The 16,239-nt window shown below is 45.4% G+C and overlaps 1 protein-coding gene across 1 annotated transcript in view; it reads right to left on the reverse strand.

Moving 5' to 3' along the window:
* LOC8039459 overlaps positions 1 to 16,239 on the reverse strand; it is a 115,061-nt gene that overhangs the window by 21,940 nt on the left and 76,882 nt on the right. Inside the window, exons 2-3 of the mRNA XM_040206269.2 lie at positions 7,258 to 7,364; positions 4,876 to 5,087 (exon numbers count right to left, since the gene is read on the reverse strand). Coding sequence (XP_040062203.1) covers positions 4,876 to 5,087; positions 7,258 to 7,364 — 319 coding nt within the window. The remainder of the gene's footprint in view (positions 1 to 4,875; positions 5,088 to 7,257; positions 7,365 to 16,239) is intronic.

Raw genomic sequence — 16,239 nt, forward strand, 5'->3', positions numbered from 1 at the left:
GGGAGAAGACAGCTTGGCCTACTTCTCAAAGTAAATGTGATACGGCAGGCGACGTCCCCATTTTAAGAAAATGGCTCAAATATATGCCTTTCTGGATCACAAGGAGCTCAAAGTGTGTATTCGACTAATTTTCGATCATAAACTGTCCTTAACTTGATACGTAAAATATGAAGATTCAAAGATAATAAAACACCATAAAACATTCACATTTTTAAAAAACATTGCCGTTTTTCGGCTTGCATCTTTTATATTTTATCTCCTTGACTTATGCAGCCCAGTTGTAAAAGTCAAACCAGGAGATGCCTTAAAAACAGCCTTAGGGAGGAACACTTTAAAAGTATCACAAGTATTTCAGACCTCTTTTCAAAGCTACTGTGGTAATAAGTGCCCCAACATGTGACGACCATATACTTATTGATATGAAGAGATTCTGGGAGGGCCTGTGAGCGAGCATGTCCGATCAAGTAATTCGAGGACGTTCCACTACCATAAAGCGACCAGACGTCCCGATTTAGGCGGGACAGGTCCCGCTTTTGCGGCCGTGGTCCCGTTGTCCCACCAGCGTGCTTGTGGGACGCCGTTTTGTCCCGCTTTTGCTCCTCGAACCGCGGATAGAAGATTCGGTTAAACGAAAAAATCGCACCGGTGAGAGGGTGCTTCCTCTGATCAAGGAACAAGATATCCTCGACAGAGAAGATGCCGAAGGTTAATTGGTGTATGACATGTGAACAGTACTATGGACCATAGTACACAAAAATAAATACATTGATACTAAAGGAATATTCCAACCAAATGTATTAGATAGCTGCAAGCCACACAGTACGCAAATTGCAAGAAAAAGAAATGCACACGGTGTATACGAAATAATGAAAGGCACGATTTGTTACCGAAATTTAAACTTTTCAAGTCTCGCAGCACAATACCCCCCCCCCCCCCCGCCCCCGATACGCGTCCCGCTTTGGGGCCCGAGGAATATGGTCACTTTACACTACCACCGCAACCAAGGCATATGAGTTGTCACTTGCCACACCAACCAAGGCTGAAGTGGAATTTTTGTGGCCAGAACTGACCTTGTTTCAGGACCAGCCCTTCCATATTCCTATCTCTGCACAACTTCCCAGGCACTCCTCTTTCCTGTCAAATTTTCCCCTTCCTCCATTAATTTACCTTTCCACCTTTCTCTCTGGGTCAGGTCACATCAATGCACACCTGGCTGGCATTAGAAGTTGTTTCACACGGTACCATTTTCCGCTAACGCATGTGTGGCACCATTCGCAGGCCTCATTGGCATTTGGAAAAAAAATTAACCCAAAAAAAAAAAACACAAAAAAAAACTGCATTTCTAAAGATTCAAATAAGAACAAAAACAAGAGTTTTTGATTATGAACTTGACGGTAGTTCACTAGCGTTCGTCAGTAAATTTAATATTTAGGTGTAACTGCGTCGGGAGATATGAATTAGAAATCCCGTGTCACCAATTTGACGAACCCCCCCAGGAAGAAAATTGTGGTTCCCGAGACATAACTTCAAATGAGCAACATAGAAAAAAAAGATTGAAAACTGAGAAAAGGTTCAAAGAAGAGCTGCCAGATTTATCATTTCAAGATACCAAAAGACTGAGTCCATCAGTGCGATGCTTACCCAACTGAACTTGCTGCCACTGGAAGAACGTAGGAATGGCAAAATTAAAACTGCTTTTATGATGAAAAACAGCGCAAAAATACAAGGCATACCTGCCAACCTAGCAACATGAAAACTCGGGAGACCACCGCACGAGGACTGTGATAGGTAAACTGCTAAGGTAAACTGCCGATGGTGCCCTGCCCTTCTACAGCACGAACGTGGTCCCGATCCTTTCGTAAAGTGATGTGTATCTTGATGTCAGGCTTGCCACCGTGCAAAACGCTCAAATCGCAGGCGCACATGGTACAGAATTCATACTTGTCAGCTTTTTGCAAAGCGAAAAAGCACGGAAACTCAGTCGCATATGATCTCAGAAATACTTGCAAGTACTTCTTGGCTTTTGAAAGCATCATCGATCGTTCCAACTAACCTCTGGGAAACAGTAGTTCGGCCTTCCGCACCTCACTCGACGACCTGACAAAGCCAACTGAAGCCTAGCGCACCCATGATAATATAAGCAGTGTTCCAAAACGCACTCAAACTTACTCAGGAGTAGAAGTTTTGTACCTTGGCGTTGAAAATCTACCCTTGTTTTTCGATGCTCCTCCGAGTTGTCACATAACTTGCCGGAGTAACCTAAGCCTACTTGAATAACTCTCACTAACACATGCGTAATAATTATAGCAATAAAGAAAAAATTTAAAATTGACGGCGGTTATTTTTTAGAAGATTTGAGGTTGTGTCTGTACAATCGAGAGATGTATTCAAAATTCGGGAGGTGCCCAGACAATTTGGGAGAGTTGGCAGGTATGACAAGGAAATGGAGAACTCGCAGGACAAAATGCTGTCCTGTGTGTTCTACGCCCTCCTTTATGTCCTTGTATTCGCATGCCATTTTTTTACCATTAATACATACCAACTAGCCCAGCTATCCATTCTAATATGTTTTATTTGATACAAAACAATAGGTTCAACATTGATTCGCTACAATACTTGAAGCTCGACTCAACCAGAGGACTTTGGGGCAGCCGTACTGAAATGCTGATGCCGATGAAAGCCCGGATCAACCTTTATAAGTATTCTTTTCCGAGGGCACCGTTGAAGGTTTTGAGGTCACCCTGAGAGGCCTTACCAAACAATATACATTTGGTTTCATGTCTGTGTTCCTTGCTTTACAGATATTTATGCACTTTTAAACGTGTCTGTCTGAAAAATTCATGTACATATCATTCGTAGAAGAGTTCTTTAAAAATTGTTATTATTGGTCAATAGGCCAACAGCAAGAATAAATAAATAAAAATGCCTGTATCACGCTGCACATGCATTTTTCTCCTAAAGGTCACTTTAGCTTGAACGTCCTTACATTGTCATTACTAAACTCAGTCGACCATCAAGTTCAGAGTGTTGGGAGCTGTGCGCTTGCCGAAGCAACCAACTGCCTTTCATCAACTAAACCAGTTGCTTTCTGCACGTCTGTATGGGTGGGAGTGTGGCCATGTGACAAAAAATAGATGTACTTGTAAATATATTAGCTGGAACTTTGGAATTATACTTGAACATGAAGAAAGAAAGGACAGGAGAGGACAAACAGCTGACCATCAACGAACGGTGTTGTAGTATAAACTTCCTTCTGTTTGCTTCTGCCGTTCACATCTGGACACTCAAGAACCATTAAGAGAAGGGTTGCCAGCACAGCTCTGGTCTCTGCCTTACAGAAATCATGCAAACATCAAATAGGGCAAAGCTTCGAAAAACAGATGTCACAACTACGAGAATCAGGGTATCCAACAAGTCTCATGGTACCCATCTGTGGAAACAAACGCAAAAAGTTCCAGCATACAACGTCGGACAACGAAAACGCAGATATAACTCAAAAAAATATTGCAGTGCTACCCTACACTCACGGGATTACACACAAGTTGAAAAAGATTGCCGGAAGAAATGACGTTCAAGTAGTATGCTCCGCGCCCAACAAAGCCTACTCCATGTGCAGACAAGTTAACCGAAGAACATAAAAGAAAAAGCCTCCGACATGGCCCACAGATTGCAGTACGTCCCATGCACAACAGGGGTGGTGTTCCACATCTCCCTTTCATGCAGGGGAAATGCCACAACAGCAAAAAGGGCCGACGTATCGACGGCAGAGCCCGCGAGTATGCAGGATCTCTTAAAGGAACAGCGGCAGGACACCTGGCAGTTCATTGCAGGACATGCCAGGGGCAGTGCAGCTTTCAACACCACAACCATCCTTACCATTAACCACAATCCTCATGCACGCGAGATGCTCGAGGCGCTCGCTATTGAACACTCAGAGGAATGTGTCAGAACCCCATCTATCAAAGTTCACAAAAAGAAAGACAATACCCGTGAAGTGTCAGGCCCCGAACAACAGCAGGCTAGTTCAAAAACAATAATTTAAGTATTTCTGTGAAAATCTGTATAATTTTGTACACCATAAAATCCTGAGAGATGCCCCACCCCCCAAAATGTAACCCACCCCTAGCGTTGGCTCAATTTGCAATTTTCGTTTAAAAACCCAAAGGTAACCAGACTCTTAGTAATTGCAGTGTTGGGATTGATGATAGCCTCGGTGTAAATGCGTCTAGTTACCATGGCGGCATCTAAGCAAACATTGCTGACTGGCAAGTACAGCCATCTTTGCTTTATTGCCCTGCCGCGATAACAAGTTTGGTAGGGACACATCATTTTAAAATATCATATTTTAAGACTTTTCTTGATTGCACACCGAAAGCTGGCGCACTCCTTATTTTCACCCAATTTTCTCTCAATTTTAGGTGGCCGATCTCTCGGGATATTACGGTAAATGTAATTATCAGTAGTAATCTTTATGAATGCAATAGGTCTATTGATGTAATAGGTTTATCATGCTCTACTTTGGACTCTAAATGAAGAAGCAAACACGCAAGGAAGAAGTGTACACTAAAACACCATTGGCAGTCATCTGTTTGTCCTCCTGTCATTTTTCTTTGTGTTCAAGCATAATTTTAAAGTTCAAGCTGATATATCAACAATTATGTACAAACAAGCTCAACTCTTAGCCGTTATTAGATAGACTCTGGCTCAACGAGCTTGTAACTTACATTCCGGTGTGAGCTTAGGGGGTTGAATGAAGTATAGAGATTGAAGAGTTCTATGTATCCGTCTTATCTCCATATGCAATAGCCCTTCAACCTTCATCCTCCCCGATGACATAGATGGCTCCCTGTTTGCAAAGAGAACCAAGTCACAAACCTGGATGTCCAGGACGCAGTTGAGGTCCGGCAGGGTCACATGGCGGTCTTCCATCTTGCGGCGGTTGTTGCGCACAGCGTGTGTGGACACTGGCAGCGCCACGGCAGGGAAGGCAGCCATCTTGTCGGCCAGGTGGGGCTGCTCCAGCCAGAGGGCACAAAGGGCGTGCAGGGCCTCCAGGGACTCTGCCCGCAGACGCCCGCTGTCCAGCTCTGAAACACGCCATTCTTTCAAGCAACAGCATTTTGCAGTCTAACCCTTTCAGTGCCTGGATTATTTGTTTGTTTTTACCCGCGTGTTGAACACAAATATTGGTTCCTTTTAGAAAAATGTAGCAAGCTTTATGAAGTATAATTATTTATAGAATGGGCTTAAACTTAATTGATGTCTGTATCCAACCCACAATATTTTCCTCAAAGTACACTCTAAGACTGCTCGCAAGGTGGCGCCCTGACCTCGCACCCAGGGTTCACTCCTTTCGAGTGGCCTTAACCCCTTAAGTGCCGCGGACGAGCCCACCTCGTCCGGTGGTTTTTTCGGTAGCCCTCGATTCCATGGACGAGCTAGGCTCGTCAGAGCAGTTTTGCAGCGCTAATCATAGATGGCAGCACTCGTTTTAGTTGGCAAATATTTTTTTTGCCTCCGCTGATTTCTGCGTAATAAACTTTTCAAATTTTATGTGTACTACTAAAGTAATAACAATTCAAAATAATAAAAAAAATATGGCACTTTTAGGTTACTTTTGGAAAAAAACAATTTGGCACTTGCGGGGTTAACCGACAGTCTTTTTGTTCAGAACCGGGACTTTTTCTTTAGTTTACTACTAAATTAGTTCATTACTAATTCCTAGATCTCAGTTTTCACCACAAGGTTGAGACAGTGTCTAGAACAACAAAAGGACCAAACCGAAAAAAGAAGTCCCCCAAACAACACTTTCCCCATGCAATTAACGGGTCTTAGTACAAGGCAAAACATTGCTCTGCACATAAAAATAAAATCAACAGCCCATTTTGGAGAGGTAGGGAGCAAGTTGAAACCCAAACAAGCACGGGTTTCAGTTTGAGTGCCACACTTAAGTATACTCGGGCGTGGCACTTAAAGGTTTAATACGGTGGTTAACTGCAGCCTTAGGCAGTAATTCATTACTAGTCACATGTTACCGGTAACTATACTCCTTTTCACCTCAAGAACGTAAGTAAAAAAGGTTTAGCTACTCGTATACAGCATTACTAATTTTCCCTTTTGCCCCTTTATGTACAGAATTAAATATGTGTAGGCGAATTTTAGATTAGATATGTGTTCTTATCAAGAAACACTGGTTTCAAATGCCAAAAACATTGCTCCTTCCTCCAACAACCAAATCCTTTAAGAACTACTTTGTGCGGCATATGAACAATGGACAAAACTTGCTTTTTTTTTTTTCTTGACGTAAAAACGAGTAGTTACTTTTCAGTTACCTGTAACTAACTGTTCACCGAAACTAACTTGTAACTGTAACAGGGTTACTATTCTTCGAAAGCGACTAAACAGTAATGTCACTACAGTTACTTCTCGGATTTATGTGCAAAAATATTGCAACCACGACCGCCAAATCGTCTTGCAACTCATGAGGGAGTCCCAAGTCCTGATATGGGAAGGGCACAGCAAAAACAGCTGCAGAAATCACCTGGAGCATGAAAAAAAAAATAAGAAAAAAACTAAATGTTGGGTGACCCTGCTTGGCCAAGCTGGTCCCACCAACTGGGAGAATAAGGATGTTTGTGTCCATACCCACGGTGCATGGTACATAATTGGTTATTGGTGTTAGGGGTCATGTTGCACTTGCAATATTGACTGCAATTATGATTTGAGGTAAGACAGATCAAAATAATTTGTGAAGAAGAAATAGTTTGAGATATTAATTGATAAATTTTCATATTTTCTAGCCTGATTTAAAATACCACACTCAAAAAGAGTGCTGCAAGTGCTGCAGCAGCAAACTTCTATACCCCCTCTTTTTTTTAATCTGTTTGAATAGAAATGAAACCTCGTGTATAAAGTGGTGTTAGGCTCACCATCCCTTTCCTACCCTTTTGCTAAACTGATACCCTTGATTCCATCCCAAGCAGAGGAGCTCATTGCTGCAACACTCTTGGTGAGGATGCCCCCAATATTTTTAGAGTTAGCATGCATGACAATTTATGCCCCTCTAAAACATGGACGGCCCAAGAGTCCTTCAAATGTTAACTCCTTCTCCATTCCCAGAATATCCTTCGAGGATCCTGGAAGCGGACATGCATACTAATCTTGATTCAGCTATGCTGCCTCAACTATCCACTACCGTCTACATGATGGTACTAACAAAGTGAATGAAAGGACCACTTCGGTCACATGAACACGCACCTCCTCCATCCATGTCATCTCCGAGAGTGCCATTCAGCTTGAAGGAGGAAGCAGTCTTCTGCGCCACGGTCTTGGCCACTGCCACACTGAGGTTGAGGGGCCATTGCCTGGATAAGCAGAAACAAAAGTTCAAGGTCAATGTCATCCAAAACCTTGAGCAGTCAACGCTTGAAAATTTTAGGAGCAGGATGAGGTTGAGTGCAAGGAAAACAAGATAAGCAAGACAAACAGATGAAACATTGAAAACAAAAAAGCCAAAATATCTGAAGAACCAGCCGTTTGTGACAAGAAATTCGATATAATTAGGTGAAAATGCATAAGGATTCCAGAGAAGAGGTAAAAAAATGTATGAAAAAACGTGCAAAATGCCTGGGCGTTTGAGAATAGAAGCTCTTGAAGAGAGTGGAGAAAACACTATAATACACCATGTTCTGATGCAGTATATTTGACAATGTTGCACATATAGCATAAACACAATATAAAACATTGGACTGCTCTGCAGGATGCAAGCCTGTTACAGCGAGTGCAATTCATTTATAGCAAAAAAACACATTGAAAAATTGCTTAAAACAATTAATCAATTTCTAGAAACTGCAGTTTTACATTATGTCTATGCAAAGCTAAACGAAAAGTAGCGATTGAATTCCATACCAACACACAATACATTGCCAGAAGTCACTGCACGTGGCATGAAAATGTCTGAAAGTCGATCACTACAAGGATATAACCTAGGAGTGTCAACTTCTTAACCCTAGCTTAAGATGAAAGAAAGTAACAGTGTAGACAAGCGGTTTTCAAACACAAATGTTTTGGGGACCCCTTTTGGAGTGAAGGGTGACCCCATCCATCATAGACGATTACAAAAGCAGAAGTGTAAAAGAAAACTCAATGTCTGCAAACAAACTTCAAAGCCCTGAAATGGAGAGTAATCAACCTTATTTACACGGTCCACATGGTTTGGTTTATCGAACATTGTGGAGCAGCCAGCATCAATAAAAAAAAAAAGGTTGTACTGCTTGGCTTGATCGAAGGTAGAGGGCTTCGGGGACCCTAAGCATGCCTTCACTGACCCCGGAGGTCTGCGGACACCCCATTTGAGAATCACTGGTGTAGACTGTCAGTCATGATACAAACCATAGTGCAAAGGAGTTTCTCCGCACATTAATTATGAAAGAAATTATGATAGTTTCTACCAGATGCACCAACATGGTCAACCTGTTGTTAGAGAATTAATACCAATTCTCTTTGGCAGGTCAAATCTGGAGAGAGTGAGTGAAAGGTATTTTGTGACAACAAATTTACTCTTATAATAACATTACTCTGCAAAACTCGCAAGTTTTATGCCTGCAGTGCTTGTTTTTGATTTTTATTGCATACTGTTCATTGGGCTTTATGCAATAAAAATTACCAGTTCTAGATGACAAGGTGCCTTAGTAAACTCACAGCAATCAAAACAATATTTTCTCTAAGGAGGGAGGGAGGGGGGGGGGGGGGGGGGGTGTCCTCAGGTTTTCACCACCCCCATAAAGTTTGACTGATGGAAATAGTAATTGCATGAAGATTCTGAACATTACTATTATTGCTCTTTTTAAGCGCATTGTGCATTATACATTTTGAACAAAAATGTCAAACCTTTGGGTGCAGGAGACGTACTACAGCAATTATTGTTTGAAAATGCCAGACCCATATACAGGTGAAGGGTCTGGACATCTATTGTCCTCGGTGACCTCTCGCTATACCTTCGCTCCTCCCAGACTCCTCCCATAGAACTGACATCAGGCCAAGCACCTAGCAACGGAAAACGAAGGGGGGGGGGGGGGGGGGGGGGGGGGGGGGGGGGGGACAGCGCAGGCCTGTTTACCATTACCGATCCCAGGCCAACGCACGCGCATGCAGGGCCCCATGGTATCCTGCATACAAACCTTTATTTTTAGGTTTTCAGGTGAGAAAATGGTTGTTGTGCGGTTGAATCACAACCGTCATGGTTTCGGTGTTTTTTATAATTGATTTTATAAGAGAAACAAAAAGAAAAGTCGCTAAATATGGTTGAATAAATTCAAGCACGACAATTGTGAATGCCCACGGAAGGCTCCTGTCCTTGTGAGCTAAGAATGGTTGTTTCATCTTGAACCTATCAAATGGAGTTTTGGTCTCAGTAGAGACTAAAACTAGCGAATTAGTTGCAAATGTAATGCGTGATGTGAATAATTGCAGCACAAGTCTGGGACGTCTCATCTGCAAAGTGAATAAAGTTATTACTTGATGCCTTCTAATAAATGCTATTTTATGTATGAAAAAGCCAATTTTGATGTCTTTCTATCTTCCATTCATTGTCATGTAATGACATGATGATGGATGCTGGGATCTCAGGGCCGTTAGGAACGGCCAATTAATCGAGTTATATATATTAAAACGAGCAAGCTTACCATTCGCAAAGAGCTGCCTGGCACTGAGTCGTTCGACGTTTATTTCCTAACCTTCCGATATGAAATCGACAGCTCTAATGTTATTACAAAAACGTTTGTGCCGGCGACAATTTTGATGTCAGCAAACTCGCATAACCTTCATTTATTTTATTTATTTATGTGTAACCTTCAAGCTTCCTAAATGTCATGTTTGGAGGAGAAGATTGCTGTTTCATTGCTGAGAGAGTCCTGTAAAGGCATGCGGTAAGCATGCACGGCGTAGCCATCCCATATCAGGAGTAGCGATTGCTTTGACCAAGCCATCTCGTTTGACACGCTGACGTATAGTCAAGAGGAAATGCAATCGGGAAGAAACAGAACTCTGGGAAACTGACTAACAGCTTTAGCTCGCTTTACAATCTAACAGATAATTTTCTTTGAAAACACTGGCAACGTGGCATTCTTGTATACGTTCACTTATCAGAACACTCTATGGAAAGCCCCTCAGCTGCGAATTAGGTGTTATTGTTGCGCACTGCTAAAAATGACAAGAGGCGTCCCCTAGAACTGAAGCTTACGAAATTTACGCGAGCAGAATTTGCGCGACGCGCGGAAAGTTCACGAAGCGTATGGGAAAGTTCGCGAAGAAGCGTATGAACGGAGCGTATGAAGAGAGAATAGAGAAGGTAACCGGGAACTTAATATGGCTAATGAATAAAGAGGACACAGCCTAAACACTGCAAAACAGTCGTACGTCGGAGGAAACCACAAGCATACGAGCATTGGTCCCTGGAGTCTTTTGGGTTAGAAGATTGCAAAATGGGCATGGCATGGCATTCGCGTGGTGTGTCAGTGACATAGTTCACAAGCAGCTGTCAACAAAACCATGCCAGCTGGCAAAAAAAAGATTGTGTTGCTTTTATGTTTATACGCCTCAACGGGTAACCTGTCTCGTAGCTGTAGATGAGAAATTTAGCCAGTGCAGTATACAACCGGTAACCTGGGGTTTTTAACGTGCATCACGCAGCAGTGATTACATGAACGCATGCCAATACGAAACTCATCGAGACCGAAACGGGCTGGGGGTGGGGCTCGAACCCAGGAGGTTCTGCAGCACAAGCTTTCGCTCCACGCTCTGAGCTGAGACGCCTTAGTCCACTTGGCCACAAATTCCTTCCCATCCCCATCCCCATCCCCCCCCCAGCTAGCCACTCTGGTACTCTCCCTTAGGCTAGGTAAAGCAAGCTGTCCCCGCTACAAAACATTTAGCCAGTAACATCCATCCATCCATCCATTCATATAGCTCCAGGAAAACACTTAACGATGCCCCCTGGTGTCTGCTCTAAGGTGTAGAGAAAGGGCCACGTCACAATCTGATTAGATTTTGAATAGGGAAATCGGCCGCCCATGAGTGTAAATTTGCTTTTGTTTTTAGAATGCTGAGAGCCCACAGATCGAAGCAACATCCTGGAGAAATCTCTGCAGCAACATAGAGGAAAACAAATGGCTAGCCGTGCACGCGGTTCTCCACGTGCTCTCTAATGGCGCGAGCTTCCGCGAGTACTCGACCACCACCTGAAACCTCTCCGTTCACCCGTCTCCCCGACCGGATTTCTCGCCCGCAGCCTTCTGCGCCAAGTTCGACTGCGACGCGCGAGTTTCCATATAACTGAAATGTGTGCTAGAACACCGACATTTCGGAACTTTTGAGAAAGAAGAAGCTATCCTTCAAAGAAGCACGAAACACGGTGAACTAGGACGAATAAGGACAGCCGGAGCGTCAGCGAGACGCCCTCATGTGCGCGCCTTGCTAGGCGTCCGCCCCAGAAGACTACGGCGCAGAGGGGCGCCCCCGCACTACTTTCCAGTCTAGATACTGCGGGGCTCGCGGCACGACGCATCAGAAAAGGCCCCAAACGAAAGGGGCCCTGCGCCAAACAAGCTCGTTTTCCTGGAAGGCACACCACGTGCCCCGGAGAACTGTAACAGTGGCAGAACAAACTAACCAATCATACGTCTATCTTTCGCTACGTGATCAAACTATCGCCCCACGCGCGGAGACAAGCAGAGAACGGGGTCAGATGACGAAAGAGGCAAGAAAGAAGGTAGAAAAGTGCACCGAGAAGGAAACGCACCGCGGTCTGTTTCTTCTTTGCCAATGTACGCGAGACGAAATCCGTCCCTTGCCGCGATCCGCTCGGCATCGCCGTGGCTGCAGGTATCAAAGTCGTAAAGGCTCGGCGCCATTTCAAAGCGCCTCGGCGCTCACGCATAAACCATTTATGCGTCGCGTATACCCGGCTTTATTATTACACCGCACGACAGGCGCCGCACAGCGACCGCCTTGCGTCAACCGAGCGAGAGAGGCTCGGCCGCAAATACGGGAACGTCGCCGGGTGTGACTCACGCCGAGTAAAGTACGGTGTGTGACCTGGAACAGCTAGAATATTTACCGACTGTAACCGCCAGAGATGTGGATAAGAAGTCGTAAATTCAAACTGCGTGTCTGTTTTCCATTTGCCAATTGGTAAAAGGCGGCGCCAATGTGAAGACTAGGCTGAGTGTGCTCACACCGAGTAAAAGAAGGTGTAGGACTTGGAACGACTGTTGATCTGAACAAACCAAACAAAGAAAACCGAATCCCGCGCTTAGGAGTAAGTCCAACAGAAAATAATTATAAGTGGAGAACGCAATCTAATAATATTTTACCGCAAATCGTCGAACAACTTTCCCCGGGTAGATCGGATCCGACTTGCTTCAGCTCATCGGCAAATGACGGTGTTGTTTTCGTTTGTGAGGAGAAAGACGAAAGAGGCGGGACACGAGCAGCCAGGTGCCGAAAGAAGCAAAAGCATCGCCACTTCGCTCGATCCCGAACGCCCGCAATTAAGGCAAACTACGAGACGCGCCCAGCAACAACAAGATCAACAACGGCGACACAAACACACGCGCACCCGAACGGCAAGGCGAACAGGCCATCACAAAGGAGAAATGCGTGGATCCCAGAGGGCAACAACCATCCCCCCATCAAAAAAAAAAAAAAAAAAAATCGGCGACATAAAAAAAGGTCTGCACAACACGCGCTTCGAGAAGATCGGGCGCGCCGTCTGACACGTCGTCAGAAACAGCACGAAAAGCGACAGCAGCCTCCTGGATAAAACCGAAGAGGAACTTGTGGCGCGTTCCGGCACATGGGAGTCCGTGTTCGTGCAGCGGTTCGAAAGGGGAAGCAACGGTGACAGACGTCCACGAATGCAGAGTCCAGAAACGATCCCTGAGAAAAATCAACTTCAATCAGGGTGTACTTTATATATATATATATATATATATATATATATATATATATATATATATATATATATATATATATATATATATATATAAAAAAGAAGTACTGCGGTTTTGTTTATTCTTTTGCTTCTAGGCGGGCTTGAAAAGCATCAGCGAGTGAGAAGGGTGGCTCTTCCAATGAAGCAAGGAAATGATTCTCTGGGACGTGTGAAGAGTTGACCTTGCTCGAAGCAACGCCTCCACTGGAATAGAGGAGGCGCTGCTTGAAGCGTCCGCAAGTCGCCCCCAGCGCGGGCGCACGTCATCATCTCGCTCGGTTCAAGACACTTTTCTTGTCGTCATCTTCCGTCCCCCTCCTCGAGAGACGCGATCCACTCACTCCTCGGCCGCCGTCACAAAATAACTCCTCCGTGCCAGCGCTCGCCGAAAAACACGTACAGTGAAGCCGTGCTCCGCCGCCACACTAACCGGCCGAGCCAAGGACAGGCCGCTTACTGAGAACACGCGCCATGACGCTCTGGGGAGACAACGCCAAGTTTCGGCTTGTAGAAACCGTAGAAACCGACGGAAAGTTTCGGACGTACACAAGGCGAGACACCGAGGAAACCAGTCATCGGCTGGATACGCTTAAACAACCCTCCCGCGCGAAAAAAAAAAAAAAAAAAAATGTTTTTGTTATGTTTACGAGAAACCAAGGAAGCGGGCGGCGAAACGCCTCACAAAACTTGGTTCTGCTTATGTGAATCTGCAAGCTTGGAAAGAGAAAAAAGCAAAAAAACCTACCATCCGCCATCACCACCTCCCCGTTTACGTTTATCTGTACTTTTTCAGCGACGAGTAAAGGGGCCCGCCCCGTAGCGGCAACGCCGCCACAAAAAAAAAAAAAAAAAAAAAAAAAAAAAAATTTGAAAACTATTTTTTTTTATTTTTTGCTTTGCGAAACGCAGCAGCAGAACGGCGAGTCAAGGGGCAGAACTGAGGAAACTAAGACGGCACGGCATGCCTGACACGTGCCGGTAATTTCCAGAAAGCAGCGATCAAGCACGCTCTTCCACGGGTCCCTATCACATGAGCGAATGACATTTTTACCGAACAGCGCTATTTGAGCGAATCGACGTTTTAGCGAACATGGGCGCATGTTAACCCCCACTCCGGCGCAGCGGTCACGCCGCTTCGCGGCGGCTCATTGCAAAAATGTGAACGCACTTGGCCCACCCGTAAACGCCGCTTCGCGGCGGCCGACTATTCGTTGAAGTGTCATTCGATGAACAGTCGGCGTTTGCTTAAACGTCGTTCGATCAACGGAGTGCCACGCCCAATTCGGTGCAGTAAGACCGCTCGGACATTTTCGGCGGAACAATCCACAAGCCGCTGGAAAAATCAAGTACTATACGGAGACGGACTTGGGCAGAGGAATGAAACAATTCACGATTTTCATTCGTCTTTTCGAGCTTTCTTTCACGGCCTTATGTTCATACCACCGGGCGACGTAGATATGTAATCCGTCCAAAAAAAGAAAAACAGGCAAGCGAGCCAGTTTCGCAGTTCAAGGTGCCGTCGATTTCGCTGCAATCTCCCACAAGTCGTCCAGTGTCAGGGTTCACCACCATCATGTTGAATGTATGCCAGCTCGCCCGCACTCGATCATGTCGAAACCACGAAGGGGGTGAACTGCTTACACCAGCTGATCGCTGGGCTGACATCATACCCGTGTTTATTCGAGTTTCAGTATTCTGTATGAGCAAACGCACGTGCTGCGCGTTGGCGTTGCGTGCCCAACGCTGCGCACGCGCGCCGTCACCGGGCTCGGCGTACGCGCAGAGTGAAACACGCAACGCAAAGTGCTTGCGTTTGCTCGTATACGCAACACTAATGTCACTAATAAACAGCGCTAGCGCACCGTCGCATGAATTACTATCTATTTTGATGGCAGTCAGTTCATCGAACGATGTTTCATCGACAGCTCAGATTAGCTTTTTTTCTATAATAAGCTGCATGAGACTGCAGCCGCGAAGCGGAGTGAACGCAGGCGGGGGTTAACGCGCACTCCAGTGATACACGCGGGACGAAACGTCCCTACAACGTGCAATTCGCGTAACGAGTGTCGATGAAACGTTCGAAACGTGTGCCCAAGAAACGTACTTCCACGAGACGAGTTTCGACGAAACAAAGACCCGTAATATAGTATGTTGAAGTGAATAGGGGCGTTGGTGACCTCCCTACACTCAGCCAAAGCCAGACTACGCGACGGAAAGCGTCCGAGAGCGAAGTTTCTCCTTAGATGAACTCGGACGCCATCATGAAGTTGCGGAACACAGATAGGGTGGTGTACACAACTCGCCAACCTCCCTTCGTCTTCTCTTCCCCGAACGAAAGCGCAGCGGGGCTCCTCCCAACCGCTCCGACAAATCCAGGTCTTCGGAGGATCGGTGGCCCCGCAAAGGCAACGCGAAGCCGGCCGACCGACCGAGCGACCAACAGACCGTCGGCGGCAGCGCAGCAGTCGCCCCCGCCGCCGGAGCCAGCCACGCGGAACCGCAAAACGTCAGCGGGGAAACGCGGAGGAGGACTGCGAGCCATTATCCCGGGATGCCAGTGACCGGATTATGGGCTCATGCCCGCCTCACAAACTCGGTATACAAAAAGAAAAAAAAACAAAAAACAAAAAAAAACTGAGGCTTAAGCCACTACACCGTCAACTAAAGAGAAAAAAGAAAAAAAAAAAAAAAACGGATAGCAACAAACGATTTTGAAGTTAAAAACCCACGCGGGCACGGAGACAGCGAGAGGAGACTGTTTCCGTCCTACGTTCCCCCCATCGAAAGCACCCCTCGAATCACCGATGGTGCATGACAGAAACCGAGAGGATGGAAAACAAGGAAGAGAGAGAAAGGGATTCCCATGCACGCCGCCGCCCCGAACCACGAGGTTTCGCAATTTCCTTGAGCGTCCGGCTGTAGTACTTCCTCGGTCCTCCTCTCCTCGTAGGGGAATCCCGACCAGATGCGCGCAATAATAATAATAATAATAAAGAACGCGGGAGCCGATTGTTTGCAACGGGAAATGGCTCCCTATGAAACAAAACCTAAAGGGAACAGACAACCGCCGCCACCCCTAAAAATCGGGTACTTAAGACATTTTGTAAAATGTAATGAAGGAGCGTTATTGTGGGTATATGTTGAGGCAGAAAGAGGTTCGTCAATACATAAACTAAAAGATAAAAAAAAAAAAAGAAAACAAGGAGAACGTTTTACGGACAAGCTCTTTCAGTTGGCAACGACGAATG

This window comes from Ixodes scapularis, unplaced genomic scaffold (genome assembly GCF_016920785.2).
Source record: "Ixodes scapularis isolate PalLabHiFi unplaced genomic scaffold, ASM1692078v2 PGA_scaffold1__304_contigs__length_218370807, whole genome shotgun sequence".
In the NCBI taxonomy this organism is placed as follows: domain Eukaryota; kingdom Metazoa; phylum Arthropoda; class Arachnida; order Ixodida; family Ixodidae; genus Ixodes; species Ixodes scapularis.